Below are 18,416 nucleotides of genomic sequence, written 5' to 3'. Positions count from 1 at the left end.
GCCTACAAATTAATGACTCTAGTCTATATTAAAACGTTGACCTCTAAACTTTCGTGCACTCCAGACTAAAAAGGGTAACACCCTCTAGTGGCTTTTGAAAGCACTCATTTCAAATGTCATTAACGTCCTAATGAGTGACGGTACTTTTAAATGAGAAACGGACTGTAGGGAATAGGAGTGAAAATGGTGGCAGAATTTGACTCACATATTGAAAGAGTGTCAGCCTATGCAGATATGTCAGGAAAACCCCGCTTTACACATACTACAGCTCCACCTCAACATATACGCAGTAATGACTAATTTTCTCAGTATAATAATAAGAGGACAACAGAGGGCGCTGTGTAGCGACATTTGGCGCTCTGTTCAGATCATGGATTGCTCGGCTTCCTTCTGCAGGCAGCAGCTCTCCGGTCCAGTCACCGCGCGCTGGGGTACAGTCAGCTCAGCCCTTTCAGTCACACTTTAGATGGGCAAAAACCGCACACATATCCCATTAAAACCCGCCTCGCCGTTGTGTGTGTGTGTGTGTGTGGGGGGGGGGGGGGGGGTACAGTTAGAATGTCCTGCCTTGAATAAGTGTTTACGGATGAAATGCATTTGCTACAGCACCAAACGGGAACGCGAATACGAACTAAAAGGTATATAAAAGCGCTGTGCATTGATGGTTTCTATCGGAGTTCTGGTCACGGAGAGTCACCGCACTCGCTCTCTCACTGCTTCACTCCGGTGAGTCTTCCGAGCTTCGCTGTCCGTGGTGCTTTCTCTACGCAAAAAAAAAAAAAAGGGTAGAGGTTGAGTAGAAGAGCTGAGCTCTCGTGACGAAGAAAAAATCTCACCACAAACGAACACACTATATTCTAACAGGTCGGCCCTTACGAAATTATTATTTATTTATTTATTTATTTATTTATTTATTTATTTATTTATTTATTTATTTATTTATTTATTTTAATTTTATTTTATTTTATTTTTTATTATTTTTATTTTTTGGTGTAGCCTATAGATTAAAATTTGTATAACCACTGTTACTGCAAATACCATGGTTAAACTATGGTTAGTGTAGCAAAACCATGGTTATTTTTTTTATTTACTTCTTTTTTTTTTACAATCCTACCGAATAAAATTATCTTGGTTATAGCAGTCGAATCATGTATTTTAAGGGTAAGCCTATTATATATATATATATATATATATATATATATATATATATATATATATATATATATATATATATATATATATATATATACAGTACAGACCAAAACCTTCTCATTCAAAGAGTTTTCTTTATTTTCATGAGTATGAAAGTTGTAGAGACACACGAAGGCATCAAGGGCTATTTGACCAAGAAGGAGAGTGATGGGGTATATATGTATATATATATATATATGTGTATATATTTGAGGAGGGTCTCTTCTTGTTGCTTCGTCTGGGCATTTCATTGCATTTCACGGTGATATTTTCTTAAACGAACTACATAAATATCGAAAATATCACCTTCTACATTAAACCACGCACACCAGCTATATATGACAGGGTATGCCAGTTATTGACCTAAAAGCAAGCATTTACGTACAATAATATATGTTTCCCCAAAGTTAGACCAAATACAAAATGTGCTAAATAGACGCATAGAAGTTTTGTTTGAATAAGATGTAACCATAGCAGCAATCCCGTTACGCTCAGTATCGTGAATTGCATCTTAAACGGTACTGCCATTTTTTATCACTTTAATATAGATTTGTACATCGTAAACAGTTTTGAAACATCTTTAGATAGCTGACGGTTGGCTAACCGGTTTTGATTTGCACGACGCCAACCACAGCAAAGATGTAATTCCCCTGTTTAAAATGTCAAACCCCTTTTGGAAAGCATGTCTGGACAGTAAATTATTTATGAACTATTTTGCAATGAAATGCCCAGACGAAGCAACAAGAAGAGACCCTCCTCAAACAGTAGACCTAAGCGATCAAGTTGAGCTTTGTTTGTCGCACAGGGAGAGCAGCACGAAGTGGGTGGAGAGAGAGAGAGAGAGAGTGAGGGAAAGAGAGAGAGAGAGAGACGCGCGCAGAGTGCGGCAGAGACGCGCTTCTGCTGCAGGTGAGAGGCGCGCGCTGGACAGAGGGACCGTCCTCGCGCTGGAATTTGAATACCACATTCCTAGCATCTCTGCCAGGATTATAACTCCGTGGTTGCTCAGTTTTTCATTTTGCCTTAACGCTGAACGGCACAGTGGCACTGCAGAGATTTCTTTCTTTTCTTTTTCTTTTCTTTTTTCTTCTCTTGTGCAAGTGAGAGAACTCTTAGACGCAGAGAGGACTAGAGAAATCTACGCACACGGAGAGGACAGATCATTTGCGCCTTATATCAATAGCACATGAAGTTCTGATATTTCAGTTTCTATTCCGTATTGTGGGATATCATCTGGAGCGGAGAGGTCGCATCTGGAAAGACTGGATTTAAAAGAATCGATTGCGCAATGGATTGAATATCTTCGCTGTTTTAATGAAAAGACTCGGCGATGTCATGGCAAAGACGGAATAGTCTCAGCAAGTAATTTCTGGCATGCTTATTTCAAGCTTAATATTGAATTAATTTGTTAAGATTTTCTATCAGTGTTATGCATATTTTGAGTGATAAATAAATGCAAAGGGAATAGCGCAAACCTAGTCTGAGAGGAGGCAAAGATAACAGATATGTGCTATTCTGTCTGAGTTTGGTAACCGCGGAGAAAACGCAAGCAGTGAGAAACAGGCGCTTTCAAAAAAGCGAGAAGAAGGTGAAAAAGCTGTTAAACAAAATTAACGTTCAATTTTGCCGGAAAACCCTCGAGTAGCAATGAGAACTACAGGCATTGTGGACTATTTAAGCTACTGCTTTCTTATTCTGCAGCTGCTGAGTCAGCCCGCAGCCAAGCAAGTGCTCCGGTACCGCCTGGCTGAGGAGGGTCCTGCCGATGTCCGGGTAGGTAATGTAGCCGCGGACCTTGGCATCATGGCTGGCATGGATGTGACTTTTACCTTAGAGTCTGGCTCCGAGTACTTCAAAATCGATAACATGACCGGAGACCTGAGCACGAACGAGCGGCGCATAGACCGCGAAAAGCTGCCGCAGTGTCAAATGATTTTTGATGAGAACGAATGTTTTATAGATTTCGAAGTGTCCGTGATAGGACCCGCGCAGAGCTGGGTTGATCTCTTCGAGGGCAAAGTGATTATTTTAGACATAAACGACAACACGCCGTCTTTCCCTTCACCTGTTCTGACGCTCTCCGTTGAGGAGAACAGACCCATTGGCACACTTTATCTATTGCCCACGGCCACCGACAGAGATTTCGGTCGGAATGGAATTGAGCGCTACGAGTTGATTCAGGACAACGGCGAGAGCTCTGTCAGACGGATCGGCACTTCCGGCTCCGGCAGTGTTGACACTCACACGGGCAAACGGAGGTTCGACGAGGGGGCGAGCCGTAGCAGCGTCTTTGAACTTCAAGTTGCTGACACAACAGACGGCGAGAAGCAGCCGCAGCTACTTATCAAAGGAGCGCTGGACAGAGAGCAGCGTGACTCCTATGAGCTGACTCTGCGTGTCAGAGATGGGGGTGACCCCCCACGCTCCTCCCAAGCCATTCTTAGGGTGATGATCACAGATGTAAATGATAACACCCCACGCTTTGAAAAGAGTGTTTATGAGGCAGACCTGCCAGAAAACAGCTCCCCAGGTGCCCCCATACTCCAGCTAAAAGCGGGCGACACTGATGTCGGAGTGAATGGACAGATTGAATATGTCTTTGGAGCAGCCACAGAGTCAGTGCGACGACTGCTGCGGCTCGACGAGAGCACTGGCTGGCTCAGTGTTTTGCACAGAATTGACCGTGAAGATGTGAGCCAGCTTCGCTTCACAGTCATGGCACGTGATCGTGGACAGCCTCCTAAGACTGACAAAGCGACAGTGATCATCAACATCAAAGATGAAAATGACAACGTCCCCAATATAGATATCCGAAAAATCGGACGCATTTTTCTCAAAGACGGTGTGGCCAATGTGGCAGAGGACGTGATTGTTGATACACCCATCGCTCTGGTCCAAGTTTCAGACCGAGATAAAGGACCAAACGGTATAGTGACGTGCACCGTAGTGGGAGATGTTCCGTTTCAGCTCAAACCTGCTAGTGAGGTTGAGGGTGAAATGAATAAAAAGAAGTACTTTCTCCATACGTCAGCACTACTTGATTATGAAGCAGTGCAGGAGTATAATGTGGTCATCGTTGCTGTTGACTCTGGGAGCCCTAGTCTTTCTAGCAACAATTCACTTATAGTGAAAGTTGGGGACATGAATGACAATCCACCAGTTTTTAGCAAAAGCACAGTAGAAGTCTCATTTCCTGAAAACAATGCTCCCGGTGAGCGTGTCGTCACAGTAGTGGCCTTAGATGCAGATAGTGGCAAAAATGCAGAAATCTCTTACTCACTGGACTCCGCTGTTAACGGAGTATTTTCCATTGATGCAGAGACTGGTGATATCTGTGTTAACACCATACTTGACAGGGAGCAGATGGAACGATATGAGTTCAAAGTTATCGCCAAAGACAAAGGCATGCCTGTTCTGCAGGGCTCGGCCACTGTGGTAGTCCTGGTGGCGGATAAAAATGACAACGAGCCAAAGTTCATGCAGGATGTGTTCACTTTCTATATACAGGAAAACCTGCAACCCAACAGCCCTGTTGGCATGATAACAGTCATGGATGCCGACAAAGGACAAAATGCAGACATGAGTCTATATATTGAGGAAGAAGAAGACATTTTCTCTATTGACAACAACACAGGTACCATCTTCTCAAACAAGGCTTTTGACCGTGAGCAAAAAAACACTTATTCATTCCATGTCAAAGCTGTTGATGGAGGTGATCCACCCCGGTCAGCTACAGCCACGGTGTCTCTCTCTGTAATGGATGTAAATGACAATCCCCCCACTGTCACTTTTCCAATGAATAGCTCATACACGCTGCTTCCTCCTTCTAGCAACATAAGGACAGTGGTCAGGACTGTCTCGGCTACTGATACAGACACAGGTGTTAATGCTAACCTCAGCTACAGAATAGTGGGCGGCAATCCATTTAAGTTGTTTGAAATTAATGCATGGACTGGTGTGATTATGTTAGTTGGCAAACTAGAGCAAACACATTTTGGCCTTCATCGACTGGTTGTGCAAGTGAATGACAGCGGGGTTCCATCTCAAAGCACCACCACATTGGTTCACATCTACATCAACGAAACGCTTTCCAACTCCACTATTGTAGAGGCGCAAGTTGCCAAAAGTCTTGGTACGCCACTCAATGCTGACATTGCAGGAGACCCTAACTATGACTTGGGAAAGCAACGGCTGAGCATCGCCATAGGAGTTGTGTCAGGCATCATGACGGTGATTCTTATCATCCTGGTAGTCGTCATGGCCCGCTACTGTCGTCCCAAGAACAAGAACGGCTACGAGGCTGGAAAGAAAGACCATGAGGACTTCTTCACTCCTCAGCAACATGATAAAGGCAAGAAACCCAAGAAAGACAAGAATAAGAAAAAGTCTAAACAGCCTTTATATAGCAGCATCGTCACAGTCGAGGCATCCAAGCCAAATATACAGCGCTACGATGGCGTAAATGAGAAACTGTCAGATAGTCCAGGAATGGGCTGCTATAGGTCCGTCAACGGTGGCCCTGGAAGCCCAGATCTTGCCCGCCATTACAAGTCCAGTTCACCCTTGCCCACCGTTGAACTGCACCCTCAGTCGCCAACATCAGGAAAAAAACACCAGGCTGTTCAGGACCTTCCGCCAGCCAACACATTTGTCGGCACTGGAGATAACATATCCATCGGATCAGACCACTGTTCTGAGTACAGCAGCCAAACCATCAACAAGTACAACAAACAGGTAAGAACAACACATTTTACCATTTTTAATCTATGATATCAATCGCATGTTTTATACCTAAATCTTCAAGCTTTATCTGAATGACTATAAACACCAACACTATTCAGCCTACACTGTAATACTATCATACTGGATATATGTATTTTTAGCCAATGCTTCTGTTTCCCTGTATCGACCTGCTTCGCCTCAGAGTGCCATTTAGATGTACTGTAATGCTAAAAGCGACATGGAGGCATTCTTCAGTCAGGGATATCATATCCGCCAGACCACCTGGGGTGCCGAGGCCACACTGTGGACACATTTGCGTGTTTTGTAGTGTAGTTGTTGAGCAGACGCGGGTGTTAGCGTTGGTGACCTTTGTCTGTGTGTGTGTGTGCGTATGGAGATCGAATGTGATCACATATGGCTCTAGTTCACAGCTATTCCGTCTCAGCAGTAAATGTACAGCTGGAGCACAGCCTCCATCTTTTATCAAAACATCTTTTATCAAAACATGGTTACTTCTTTCTCTTACTGGGAGAAAGGTAGGATAGAGGAAAATGATTGATAAAAGTGGAATGTTAGTGGTGGTGTCATGTTTTAACGTGCTTATCCGAATGGACTGGGAACATCTGGGCGGGAGGTCACATTTAACATTCCTGTGCTCTTGTGTGTCTGGACCAATTCAGTGACACCTAGCAGTGCAATCTGGCCTCATCTCTCTCTCTCTCTCTCTCTCTCTCATCTCACATTCTCTTATCATATATATATATATATATATATACATATTTTTTTTTTTTTTTTTTTTTTTTTTTTTTTTACTGTATACTTCTTGTACTCTTGTTGTTTATGCCATTATTTAAAGCATAAAATGCCCTGTTACAGCAAAACTCTGTAAGTTCTTAGACACCTGTGAGAAATAATAAATAGATATTATTATTGTTCCCTGTCCTGTGGAGCACTACAGTGCTAGGTGAGGTTAATTTAAAAAGAAAGTCAGCCCTTTCATTGTCCAGATTTACCAGGAAAAGAACATTTGCCCTGTCGTTTCTTGTGTTTTCTAAGGTGGTTAATGCATTATTGATTCCTATCTAACATGGCGTAAATAGTGTCCTCCCTTGCATTCCAGAACAATGCCCTTTCTAAACACAAGCCACAAGATAGCCTTTTCTCTGTCTAACATACCTTCTCTCATTTTATAGAATTTTCTTCCTTATATATCTACCCCCCCCACACACACACACACTGTGTATTTAAGAACATCTACTCTCATCTATCCATTTTTATGCCTGCTGCTTCTTTCCAATATCCCACTTGTTTCTTTTTTCTCATTCTATTATTTTTTCCTTACTCACAAATTATGTCTCCTTGCACAGATTCCCTTTTTTGTTGACAACTCTGTCCTGTCTTTCTTTCATATCTCCTCTTTCTCCTACCCTCTTGAACAGCCCTCTGATGTGCTGTGTTCAGGCATCTGCACTTCTCAGCAAAAGCAGTACTGTTGCCCATGTTTCTTTCGGACATCTCATGCATATTTAAGCACACCCTCCATTTGTTTTTTCTTTGGCCCCAGCACATGAATTGTGTGTCAAAGTACACAGTTTAGATAATAATTTATTTGCTTTTTATTTAAAAGCTGTAGTCCATTTGTTTGTCCATGCAAATGCAGCAGACTTTCACAGGGTGCCGAGCAAAATAGTTCTAAACTATTACTAGCAATTACAGCATCTTTGTCAAAAGGCAAAATCAAGTCCAGTGTCATTACTGCTGACATTTTAAGAGGGGCTCTTTAGATATTATATTGAACGTTATCAGTAGCCAACATGCCCTTGCAAATTCACATGAAGATAGCACAATAGTCTATATCAAATACTATATAAAGAGAAGTCATTAAAATGTTCTTAATAGGAAGTTTTTTTTATTTAATTTTTTTATCTGTATTTACTCCCAGTCTCTTTCTTTCTCTGTCACTCATCGTGAAGGGCAAATGTCTCCGGCACCCTCATAATGGACTCAATCCACTAATTCTTGATGAAACACTGATTTTTGATGAGTGTCATACTGAAGTAAAGTTTAATTACAGCTGTGTGACAGGGCTACACGAAATAGACAAAACACATACTTGTTGACTATTTCCTTCAATATTGTAATTGTGAATAATTATGCCGATCAATAGAATTTGTATCTAGGCCTAATTATTAATATATTGATTCATTTGTGTGTGTAGGGGATGGGTGGAGGGATGGAGGGAGGGAACGGGGTCCATAGAGGGTGCTGATTAAAAAGCAGTAAAATTGTTGGACATAATGTGTCTTTGGCCAAAAAGACATTTTTCAGTTTCCAATCTAAAGACCACTTAGTAAAATTAAAGGATAGTAAGTAATTCAGGATAAGACATTTTATTGTTAAAAATCAAGATGCTTAGTCATTTTAGTTAGCATTGAACTTTGGATGGTAAAATTCAATAAATCAGTTATATTATATGATACCGCTGAGTTTCAGAACAGGTTATATGACCTCATCGTTCTCTAGACTAGTTGTACCGGCACACATGTAGCATTTAAATGAATCAAGGAGAACATACAGTACAGTGGTATTAATAAAGGTGTCTTGTAGCTGACTCAAAATACCTAGTTTTCTGGACAAGATTAATTTCCCTTCGCAGTACAATTCCCTCCGGTGAAGTCATCCATGAAAACTACCAGCGTTTTTCTCCGTGTGAAAAGACCCGGCTCTTTTTGACCGTGTTTGATTTCAGTTCTTGTGGTCTGACATCTGAGATGCTCTCTCTTTTCCCCATCCTCTCTCCTTTTTTCTGTCCAGTGGAGGAAAGGGTAAAAGAGACAGGAACTAGAAAGAGGTCCCTGTTAACAGGCTAGAGAAAGGTATCTACTGTTCTCTCTCTCTCTCTCTCTCTCTCTCTCTCTCTCTCTCTCTCTCTCTCTGTGTGTGTGTGTGTGTGTGTGTGTGTGTGTGTGTGTTGAGAGGGATCCAGTGCAGTGGCCTCATAAATGTGTGGTCTGGTTTCATGTTACCCACATCCCTCTAATCTCCTTCATGCACACACACACCATCTTCTGTCTCGATAGCAGAAACTACACCGTGTTGTTTGCCCCAGACAGGTAACCGGACAACACTGGTGTTTCCATGTCTCGCTGCACATGAGACATTTAAGCTGTCATTAATTTACCTTAATGCAGGTGGGATAAAACCACCTTCCTGCTAGCCAGAAAGGTAATATATCAAGGCATTTCATAGCATTCAGCATTTAATGCATTTCTTGGGCATTCTCTAAAAAGGATGAAACTGATTGTTTACCATTAGTAAGTCTTTTCAGTTGTTGGTTTATGGATTTGTTGCATTATATATTCAAATGGTTTTAATGCTGCGAATGTCTGTGATGGAAGAGCATTCTTTCTTTCATTCCTTTTTGTGTGCAGCTTTAAACAATTAAGACACAGGGGTCCCCCCCACCCCAAAAAATTGGTTAATGTTTAAACCAATGAAACATAAGCCTACTGTCTTTTGATTTCAATTTCAATTGCAATTCAATTGCAATTGCAATTTCAATATTTTGGAGCATCCTCTGCTACTATATTCTCTTTAGTGTGTTTTCACATTTATGTGATGGTGTTGTGCTATTTAGAATATTTATTCTATATTTTATTAGCATATTATTCATAATATTTTATATTATTGTTGCTCTCTGCTCGTTACATTTTTTATATATCTGATTGAATATATTTTTGGCACATTTATGTATATAGTGTATCTTTTTTTAAGTTCTGATACCTTATGCTTTCATATTTTGTGCAGAATTGTGTTCATTGTCTTTTGCCAGTGTTGGAGGTGAAGATCTTAAAAAGTCTGTTTCTTGTTGTAATTGTAATAGTTAAATAACTGGATTCTCTTAAGTGTGTTTTTCAAATGTTCTAATGAATGATTTGTGCAATGAAGGTGGTCTCGCCCAGGGTGTAATTCAATGTAGAACTGCCACTAGTTGTGGTTTCAGCTTTTACAGTGCTTTCTATCTTGCGTTTACTTTACATACATGTGCACGGTGGACCAAAGCACCGCTCATCTTGGACAAGCAATGCCATGCAAATGCAGATTGCATGGTTGTTTATGAGTATTTGTGTGTGCTTCTGCAACTCACCTTGTATTGCTGCCATCAAAACATCCACGCAAATCACAGGAGCGTATTTTGATTAAATACAAAGTGCTTTACAATTTAAAAGAAAGAAGAGTGTGTACATGCATGTGACCTTTAAATAATAAATATTTTATGTTCTAGTAAATTAACTTTAAATATTACATTCTAATTATTAATGAGCCTTCCATCAATGAAGCAATCGAGCTGCATTTCCAAGCAGTAGTATATTCCATTCATCACAAGAAGCATAACATTAACTACACGTCATCATCGTAATATTAAATAACATGCCATGCAATGGTACAGAATTGCCGGGTAATGGAGAGCAGGACAGAATTAGATCAGCTGCAGGCTTGATTGCTGTGTTATTAGGGAGAGCTTGTCAGCTCAATGCCAGCACTGAATGGCCGACGCTGACCAAATCTGTCACAGGTACAGATGTGACTCAAGATAGCACACATGCATGGTTGTGGATTCCATTGGGAGATAAAGAGAGAGTTTTGAAATGTATGTACTATATGCAAATATTATACTTTCCAAATTACCATATTACCACCACTAGAACATATAATTAACCATTTTCTTCACAACTGGATCATTACGTCAAAGCTGATTGTCAGAGATCATCTTTGGAAAACAGAGGCCAACTCTTCATTTGCATTCGCAAGTCTGGTCAACGTTTCCTTTTTCGACACGGGCGTATGTAAAACAGTAAATGTAAATCACCTGTGAAACTTTAGTCAGATATATGAAAGCTGTATTTGATACAGAACAGGGCCAAGTAAATTCAGAGAATTAGTTCAAAAATACAGTTGCACCTTTATATTCATCTTCTTCTTCGTCTTGGAGCGCAGTTGTAGCGATTCCACTTGACCTTTTACATGTAGTATAGTGACGTCCCTTTAATTTATTTTATTCCTTCCTCTGTTACTGTAAGTAATCTATCCTTTCAGCTTCCTGTTGACAGCATGATGTAGCTCGAGCGTGCCTGCAGTCTCTCTCATTCACTTTCATTCTTTTACTCTTTATTTTTCTAGCTCCCTCTGTCGCATTCCACCTCTCTTTATTCTTTATTATATTCTCTCTCATATTCTCTTGTTCCTCAATCTTCATGAGAATAGTCTTGATTGAAGCTATGGAGATGCACTTGTAACATTTATCATATTAAAACGATGAAAGCGACATTGAAGCGATGGGGCCGAAGCAAAAGGAAAAAGTGAGATTATCTCTTGATTGGTTGCTGCTGTGCTGTGCTGATTGTAAGTGCCGGTGTCATCGCTGTGTGCTTAACCCCCATCTGTACTTCAGTTCTGCACTGGATTACGACTAGAACACACACACATGCACGTACGTTCAGCTGTATCATTTACTGCTGTAGTGTAATATTTTTTGTTTTTTGTTTTAAGCGCTACATTTTCTGCCTGTCATGTGCATGTTTGTGTGTCTGTCAGAATAAGAGTTTATGAAAGCAATCAGCCATGAGTGGCTTTGTATTACAGTGATTTTGTACCACAGTTAAGGAGTGTTTTTATGCAGAATGCAAAGTGAAAAGGCCCTTAACCACGGCAATGCACATCCTTGAGTGGCTTATTGCTTTCATAAAGTGAAAACAACAGCAAACCAAATACAAAATAGGTAACACTATTCATTTGGGCTGCTGTAAAGCAATATAGAAACACTGCAATAATATAAAATCATAATATAAAACTGAACTGTGATCACAGGTGTGTGCATGTCAGCATTTTACTTTGAGCGTGGCTCATTCAGATTTTAGTATAGTATAGTCAGAATTTAGCACCGGAATTATTTGTTTTAATCACGTTTTACATCATTATGGTTCTGAAATGGCACCTCACCAATATTTCCTCTCTGGCTATTTTCAGGTCAGGGGAAGTGAACAAATGCGTTGGTTTGACTCGGTGTGTGTATCTGTTGTTTTGTGTATATTTGTGCAATTGTTTTCACAGCCTCAGCCCTGTCTGTGTTTAAGTGGTGCTTGTTAAAAAGCACAACCACTTATCATTTTTCCAAACTAACACAGGGGAATAGTTCACTGTAACACAAAGAATACAAACAGGGATCAGATGGTTGAAATGACTTTTTTTTTTAATAGGACCACGTTCATGTTTATGGCCTCATGTGGTCTGTGGTGCATCTTGGCACATTTGCAACCCATTTCACTTATGCAATGGGATGCATTAATAGAGAGGGTGGGACATGATTTAGCTATCAGGATTGTGAAATGTGGTCTTCTATTGGAGTAGGTGCATCAGATGAAAAACAGTTTTATAACTTGAGAAAGTTATCACTTTATGATTTTGATTTGATTGATTTGCTTGATTGATTGATTGATTGATTGATTGTCAGTCTGCCTTTGGAATAATTTATCAGTACATATATCATATCATATATATATATCAAATGAAATTGCCATACTTGTCCTCCATGTAAGAAAAAGGATACACAACATACAAGTGTCATCTCTGGGTGACACCACAACATACTCATACAGTACATACTGCTGCAGTCTAATCAAAATGTGCTTCAGCAGAATGGATAGATGTTTATTGGCTGCAATATTACACACCAAGAATGACTGACAACTTCATTCCACAGTGAAACATCTGCGTGTGTGATATAATTTTCCAAATCCATATGGTTTTAAGAGACATAACCCATATCTGTCACCACAGGCACAAAATCATATGCACCTGCATGCACGCACACAATCCGTCTCCAGCCATTTATTTGTCTTTTTAACATTTGCTCTTCTTCAGTTTAAAGCACACGGGCATGAGGGTCTGAAATATTAAATGAGTTGTGATCTCTTGACTGCATAAGTGGAGATTAAACACTGGGGCCAGTATAAATAATGCACAAAGCCTTACATATGTGTGTAAAATAGGCTTCTCCTCATCAGCGGGTCCTAATTGGTATGAAGAAGAGATGCTTCTGAAGTCAAATAGATTCAAAGGGAATGCAATAAGAAGTGGAAAGAACTGACGGGAGTCTACCGATAGCACTCCATTTCTTTTGCCACACTGTCATTCCACAAGCCTCAGAAAGAGATTACTACTGTGTGTGTGTGTGTGTGTGTGTGTGTGTCCAGACTGTTCCCAAATGAGATTATGTGTGTGTGTGTGTGTGTGTGTGTGTGTGTGTGTGTGTGTGTGTGTGTGTGTGTGTGTATGAAGCACGAGAGGGAAGGTTCAGCGGCCATCCATCAAGTTGTGGGAGAGCCGTGTGGCATTGCATCTCAGGAGCAAGAGCAAGGCCAAGGTGCTCTCTCTGTCTGTGTGTGTGTGTGTGTGTGTGTGTGTGTGAACGGGTTTTCGTGTTCGTATTCGAGAGAGAGAATATGTGCTGCAACAGGGTTCAGCCATTCCATCACAAGAACACTGTCACTTAGCTACATGCGAGGAACTGTGTGCACGTGTTTGTGTGTGATTCTCGATAGACCGCAGAAAATAAGAAAGCTCCAGACACAGAAACCGTAAGAAACCTACAAATAGTCTTGGTGGCTATGAATATCAAAGAAAAATGTCATTGTCTTTGTGTTTTAGCAGTGTGCCAAGGTTTTTAATGCTGTTTTTTGGCCTGAGCGTGCATTCCCATCACAAAACATAATCCTGAATGCTCGCAAGCTGCAAAAATATTCATTATCACATGCCACCTCACACGGCTAACCAGGAAGCGTTATATCGATGAGAGGCCACCAAAGAGAGACCAGGCTATTAGTGCTGGCCAATAAATCTTGTCAGTTCACGGAATGCAGGGCTGCCTTTGAAAAATGAAGGTCACGCTCAGGAGTTTATGAGAGCCTGTTATAAAATCAGCTGAATTATGGAGTCCCCTGAGCCTCTTCAGTCATGTTAATTTCAGACGCTGTGATCTGGTGTCCTCCATCACTTGCCGTGGTATGGAATAAGACAGGTGATTAGGTGAATTATATTGTGATTTAAGGTGGGATATGCCATGAAAGTGTGCTTGTTCATTCTGTGAATAATGATCTGGATGTCAAAACATGTGTGTGTGTGTTACATAAGTGACACGTTTGACTTTTAGTATTGACTTTTATTTATTTATTTATGTATTTATTTATTTATGTATTTATTTATTATTATTGTTTTAATTTTGCAAACAGATGTATCTAGATTTTCTTCTCCAACATGCATTGATCTGTAAATTTCTTTACTTATAATCTCTAACGTCCACATTTTACGATCACATTATGATTAAAGATAAAATAAATAAACTGTTTAAATAGTTAATTGTCAATAGTGGCACAGTTCCCATCAAAACTATTATATTTGTTAAAGTATGGTGCACAAATGAGCACGTCATTTTTCATCCATACACCTATCAGAAAATGCTAACTCAAATGTGCAGTGTGCTTCTGCATGCTAGATGGCACACAGGCTTAGTGGCACATTTTCTGAGTTGCTCAGCTATTAAAAAGTGTGCATTAATAGGGATGAGCACACTCTCATTTACTTTAATTGATTTATATTATAAATGTGAAAACTAAAGTAAAGTAAACTACCGTTCAAAAATGTTGGTGATTCATTTATTACATTTTCTGACACAACTGAAAATTGTGCTGCTTAATATTTTTTATCTATGATTTATGAATATTTTTCTATGATCAAAAAAGAAAAAGTATTTTATTTAAAATATACATTTTTGTAACAGTGTGATAGTTGTTACTTTTAATCAATGTATTACATCCTTTGTTCCTTAAAAAAAAAAAAAAAAAAAAAAATATATATATATATATATATATATATATATATATATATATAAAATACATTCTGTAAGTTTTTGTATTTTTTTCTTATCTGTACTATATATATATATATATATATATATATATATATATATATATATATATATATAGTAGTGTAATTAGTTTAAGTCAATGGTAAGTCAATAGTATAGTAAGTCAATACCTGGAATGTATTTTGAAAACAAGTATACATATATCAAGTGCTTGCATCTCAATATTAGCTGACTGAGTTCAGTTGATGCAGTCAAAACAAGAACTAGTTTCTCTAGCTTTGGTGCGCCGAACAGAGACAAAGGAAACATGGAAGAGGCAGACAAACTCCTCTCTAATAAAGTATTTTATGGGAAGAAAACAATTCCTCTGCAAGGACTGGGTCTATGGCTATTTAATTTTCACCAGCTAGATTTATGGAGTCTACCTGAGCTCTCTACAGAGATACTATCCTGAATTAAAACCTAAGAAAGGGACTGAGGTATAAAAAGAGAGAGATCGTTCTATCTTTTCCTCTTCCCGGTCCTCCCATATATTCTCGAAGCAGCTCCTGTAATCACTAGGTTGTGTATGTCCGGTCATTCGACCCCTGTGATCTCTAATTCTCAGACCTGCTCAACAGCAGCAGCCCCGCCAATATAATAACAGGTCCGGAGTGCCAGTGTGTTGAGTTCCCCTTATTTTTTTACTGGGGGACGTGGGGAAATAATCAAGGCTTCCTCTGCAACCCATCTCCAATCCATTTACTCCAAAGGTTGGGGTCACAGAAACACTTGGACACCTTTCAGGAAAACCCGAGACCTCAGCTTCACATGTGCTAGAAACTGTCATCCCACCCTCGGCTCATGTTTATTATCGACCTGTTAGCCAGTTGGTAAATGAAATCTGTCAAGGACAGCAAAGACACAATACATCAGAGTAACACGTACATATATATATATATATAGAGAGAGAGAGAGAGAGAGAGAGAGAGAGTAAAAAATAAAAAAATAAATAAAACTATATATTAGTACAAGAAAAAGAAGATTAGTTACTGTAAGTCCAAGAAGAAACTGTGGCTTTCTTCCCAAGCAATTCATTTTTAATCAGCAATTATTAAATTCATTTTAGATGTATTACAGAGCTATAAAAAAGAAATTAGGACTATTAAAAGAAAGGTACATGATTACTATTGTATAATGGTGGCCTCTGTGGCTCACCATACATCTCAAACTATACGTTCTGTAGTCTATAATAGATGACATTGTAATGGGCTATTCCCAAAAAACTCCTGCTAGTTATTAAACCCATAGTCCTTCTGCACTAGTATAGAGAACACTTGGACACTTCTAGAGAACTCGAGACAGACCCTCATTTTCATGTGTCACATGGTTTGTGTGTGTGTGTGTGTGTGTGTGTGTGTGTCTGTGTGTGTATGTGTGTGTGTGAGGAGAGATCATGAGCTCATGCTGCTACATAAGAAGAATACCTCCTACTTTTAGTGTGCACCTGAAAGATTTGCAGTGTGATGCCTTATTATTGTCCAAACTCCTTTAGAAGAACTATTTTTCTCTCTCCTGAGAGATTTGGTTTAGTGGGAATGGCTAAGTATATATGATAATGTAGAATGTATGGGCTTTAACTACCATCTTGTTTCTATAGTAATGGCATGTCACTACTCCAGCCCATCTTTCACCACCCCCAAAAGACCACCAACCGTGTTACACTGGAATAGACTTCACCTTCACTAAAGATACTCAATGGAGACCTGAAAAGTGTCATTTAAAGTTTATTATAAAGAAATAACAAAGTTGTAATTATGTTAGTCTTAATCATATAGCCTGAGCCTTATAAGTCATTTTTTAAAGATTTCACATTTGTTCACAATAGATTATCTAACAGCGATTCATACAAATGAAAATGTACAATTATGTAATAAATAAAAATAATACAACTAAACTAACCACTACTGGTATATATAGAGATTATTATTAACCTAGATTAGCAAACAATGTAAAAAGTCTGTTTATTATTACTTCATGTTACCTAATGAATTAATTATGTAAATGAAAATGTATTTTAAAGTGTTAACATGTTGACAGCTGTTGAAAGGTTCATCCAACAGCTCATGTCTCTCAAAATGTGCAGCTAGTCGCTAAGTGATGAAGAAGTCGAATAAGGACATTACTTTGTGAAATGTTTTTGGTTTGCAGTGTGAGAAAATCATGTTGGTCATGTTCTCCACCTGCCCTCAGCAGCGGTGGCCAAAGTCGTGGGAGGGCCAGTGGATGATGGTTGTGACAGATCTTTTCAGTGTCTCACACAGTGTGTTGTCCATTTAGGAGGCCCTCCTCGGGAGTGCTTTTCAAGACTACTGATAATTTGTGTCTTTTTAGCTTTGGAGATCGCTCAATTCAGTGGATTCAATTAGCTGTGAGCAAGGGGCACGCTAGCTTTTACAACGCCGGCACATAAATCAGCAAAGCTCTTGCAGACCTGGCTAGCTTTGTAGCTGTTGGCACAAAACGCCAAATTTGCTAGCCAGAATTGTTTTTCTTTCTTTTACGTTGTTATCTCAGAGAGACAGAACAAGAGAAAAAAGAAAGAGAGATTCAAGGGCTGTACATCTTAAAGGTGTCCTGGAAATGCTTCAAACGAAGCATTAAACAAGCCCATGAAACATGAATTATGGACTTTAGCCTTACACCCTGACCACCGCAATTGATTGTGATGAAAATCTGTGGCTTCAAGGAAAATTTCAGTCTATCTCTATTAATATCTCTCTATTAATAATAAGTTCATAGAACCTGCTGTTCCTTGTCTATAGATAGAAAATAGCTGCTTGAGTGTTTCCAAAAAGGCCACCAAGTGGATGGAATTGCCCTTAATTGACATTAGTTCTGTTAAACCATATTTGAAACAGAGAAATATGATATTGTTTAGTTCTCAGTTTGCCGTAGGGTAAATACAAGTTCGAGCAGATGTAAGTTATGCATGTTTGTTAAGGTGATTTGGTCGAGTTCTTTTAAATATTTATCCTAATATCAAGTATGCGTGTGTATGTGTATATATTTCTAGACGCATTAAACAGAGTTTTGTGAAAAGACAAGTATGAAAGCAAGCGAAAAGCTTTGGATATCCGTAACTGCACTCTTTCCCCCTCACAGAAACATACGCACAAACATGCTGTGTGTCTGTAAACACTTAGAAACAGACTAATGGGAGGCCTTTCCTTTTCTGTAAAAATCTGTCAATGCAACTGTTGAACACAAACATATGCTTCCATAGAGTGTACGTTGTTAAAAATCCACTCTTCTCTACGTTCTCTCATTTCTGTCTTCCTTTAAAGCCAAGACATTCCCTTGTTTCTTTTCCTCCACTGTCAAAAAGTTTAGTGAATGTGCTGGAGTTTGGTTTGTGGATATAGACAGAGCCGAAGGGAGATAAATGGGTGGGAAAAGGATGGATCTGAATGAATCTGAACAAGCGCTGTGGGAATACATAGTACAAACAGTAAATGGAAAAAAGAAAGAGAACAGAGGCTAAAAGCCCAATGCAATAATAAATGTGTGTGTGCATATTGATACATGACATTAATTTCAA

General features: G+C 39.4%; 1 protein-coding gene across 4 annotated transcripts in view; it reads left to right on the top strand.

The window, feature by feature from the left end:
- The first annotated feature begins 1,800 nt into the window (after positions 1-1,800).
- LOC132109193 (protocadherin-7-like) overlaps positions 1,801-18,416 on the top strand; it is a 109,158-nt gene continuing 92,542 nt past the window's right edge. For all 4 annotated transcript variants that reach the window (XM_059515296.1, XM_059515295.1, XM_059515298.1 and 1 more), the window contains exon 1: positions 1,801-5,925. In XM_059515296.1, coding sequence (XP_059371279.1) covers positions 2,839-5,925 — 3,087 coding nt within the window. In that variant the 5' untranslated portion in view covers positions 1,801-2,838. The remainder of the gene's footprint in view (positions 5,926-18,416) is intronic.

This window comes from Carassius carassius, chromosome 2, assembly GCF_963082965.1.
Source record: "Carassius carassius chromosome 2, fCarCar2.1, whole genome shotgun sequence".
In the NCBI taxonomy this organism is placed as follows: domain Eukaryota; kingdom Metazoa; phylum Chordata; class Actinopteri; order Cypriniformes; family Cyprinidae; genus Carassius; species Carassius carassius.
The sequence above is the reverse complement of the archived record's forward strand: the minus strand, read 5'-3'. Positions and strand labels throughout refer to the sequence as shown.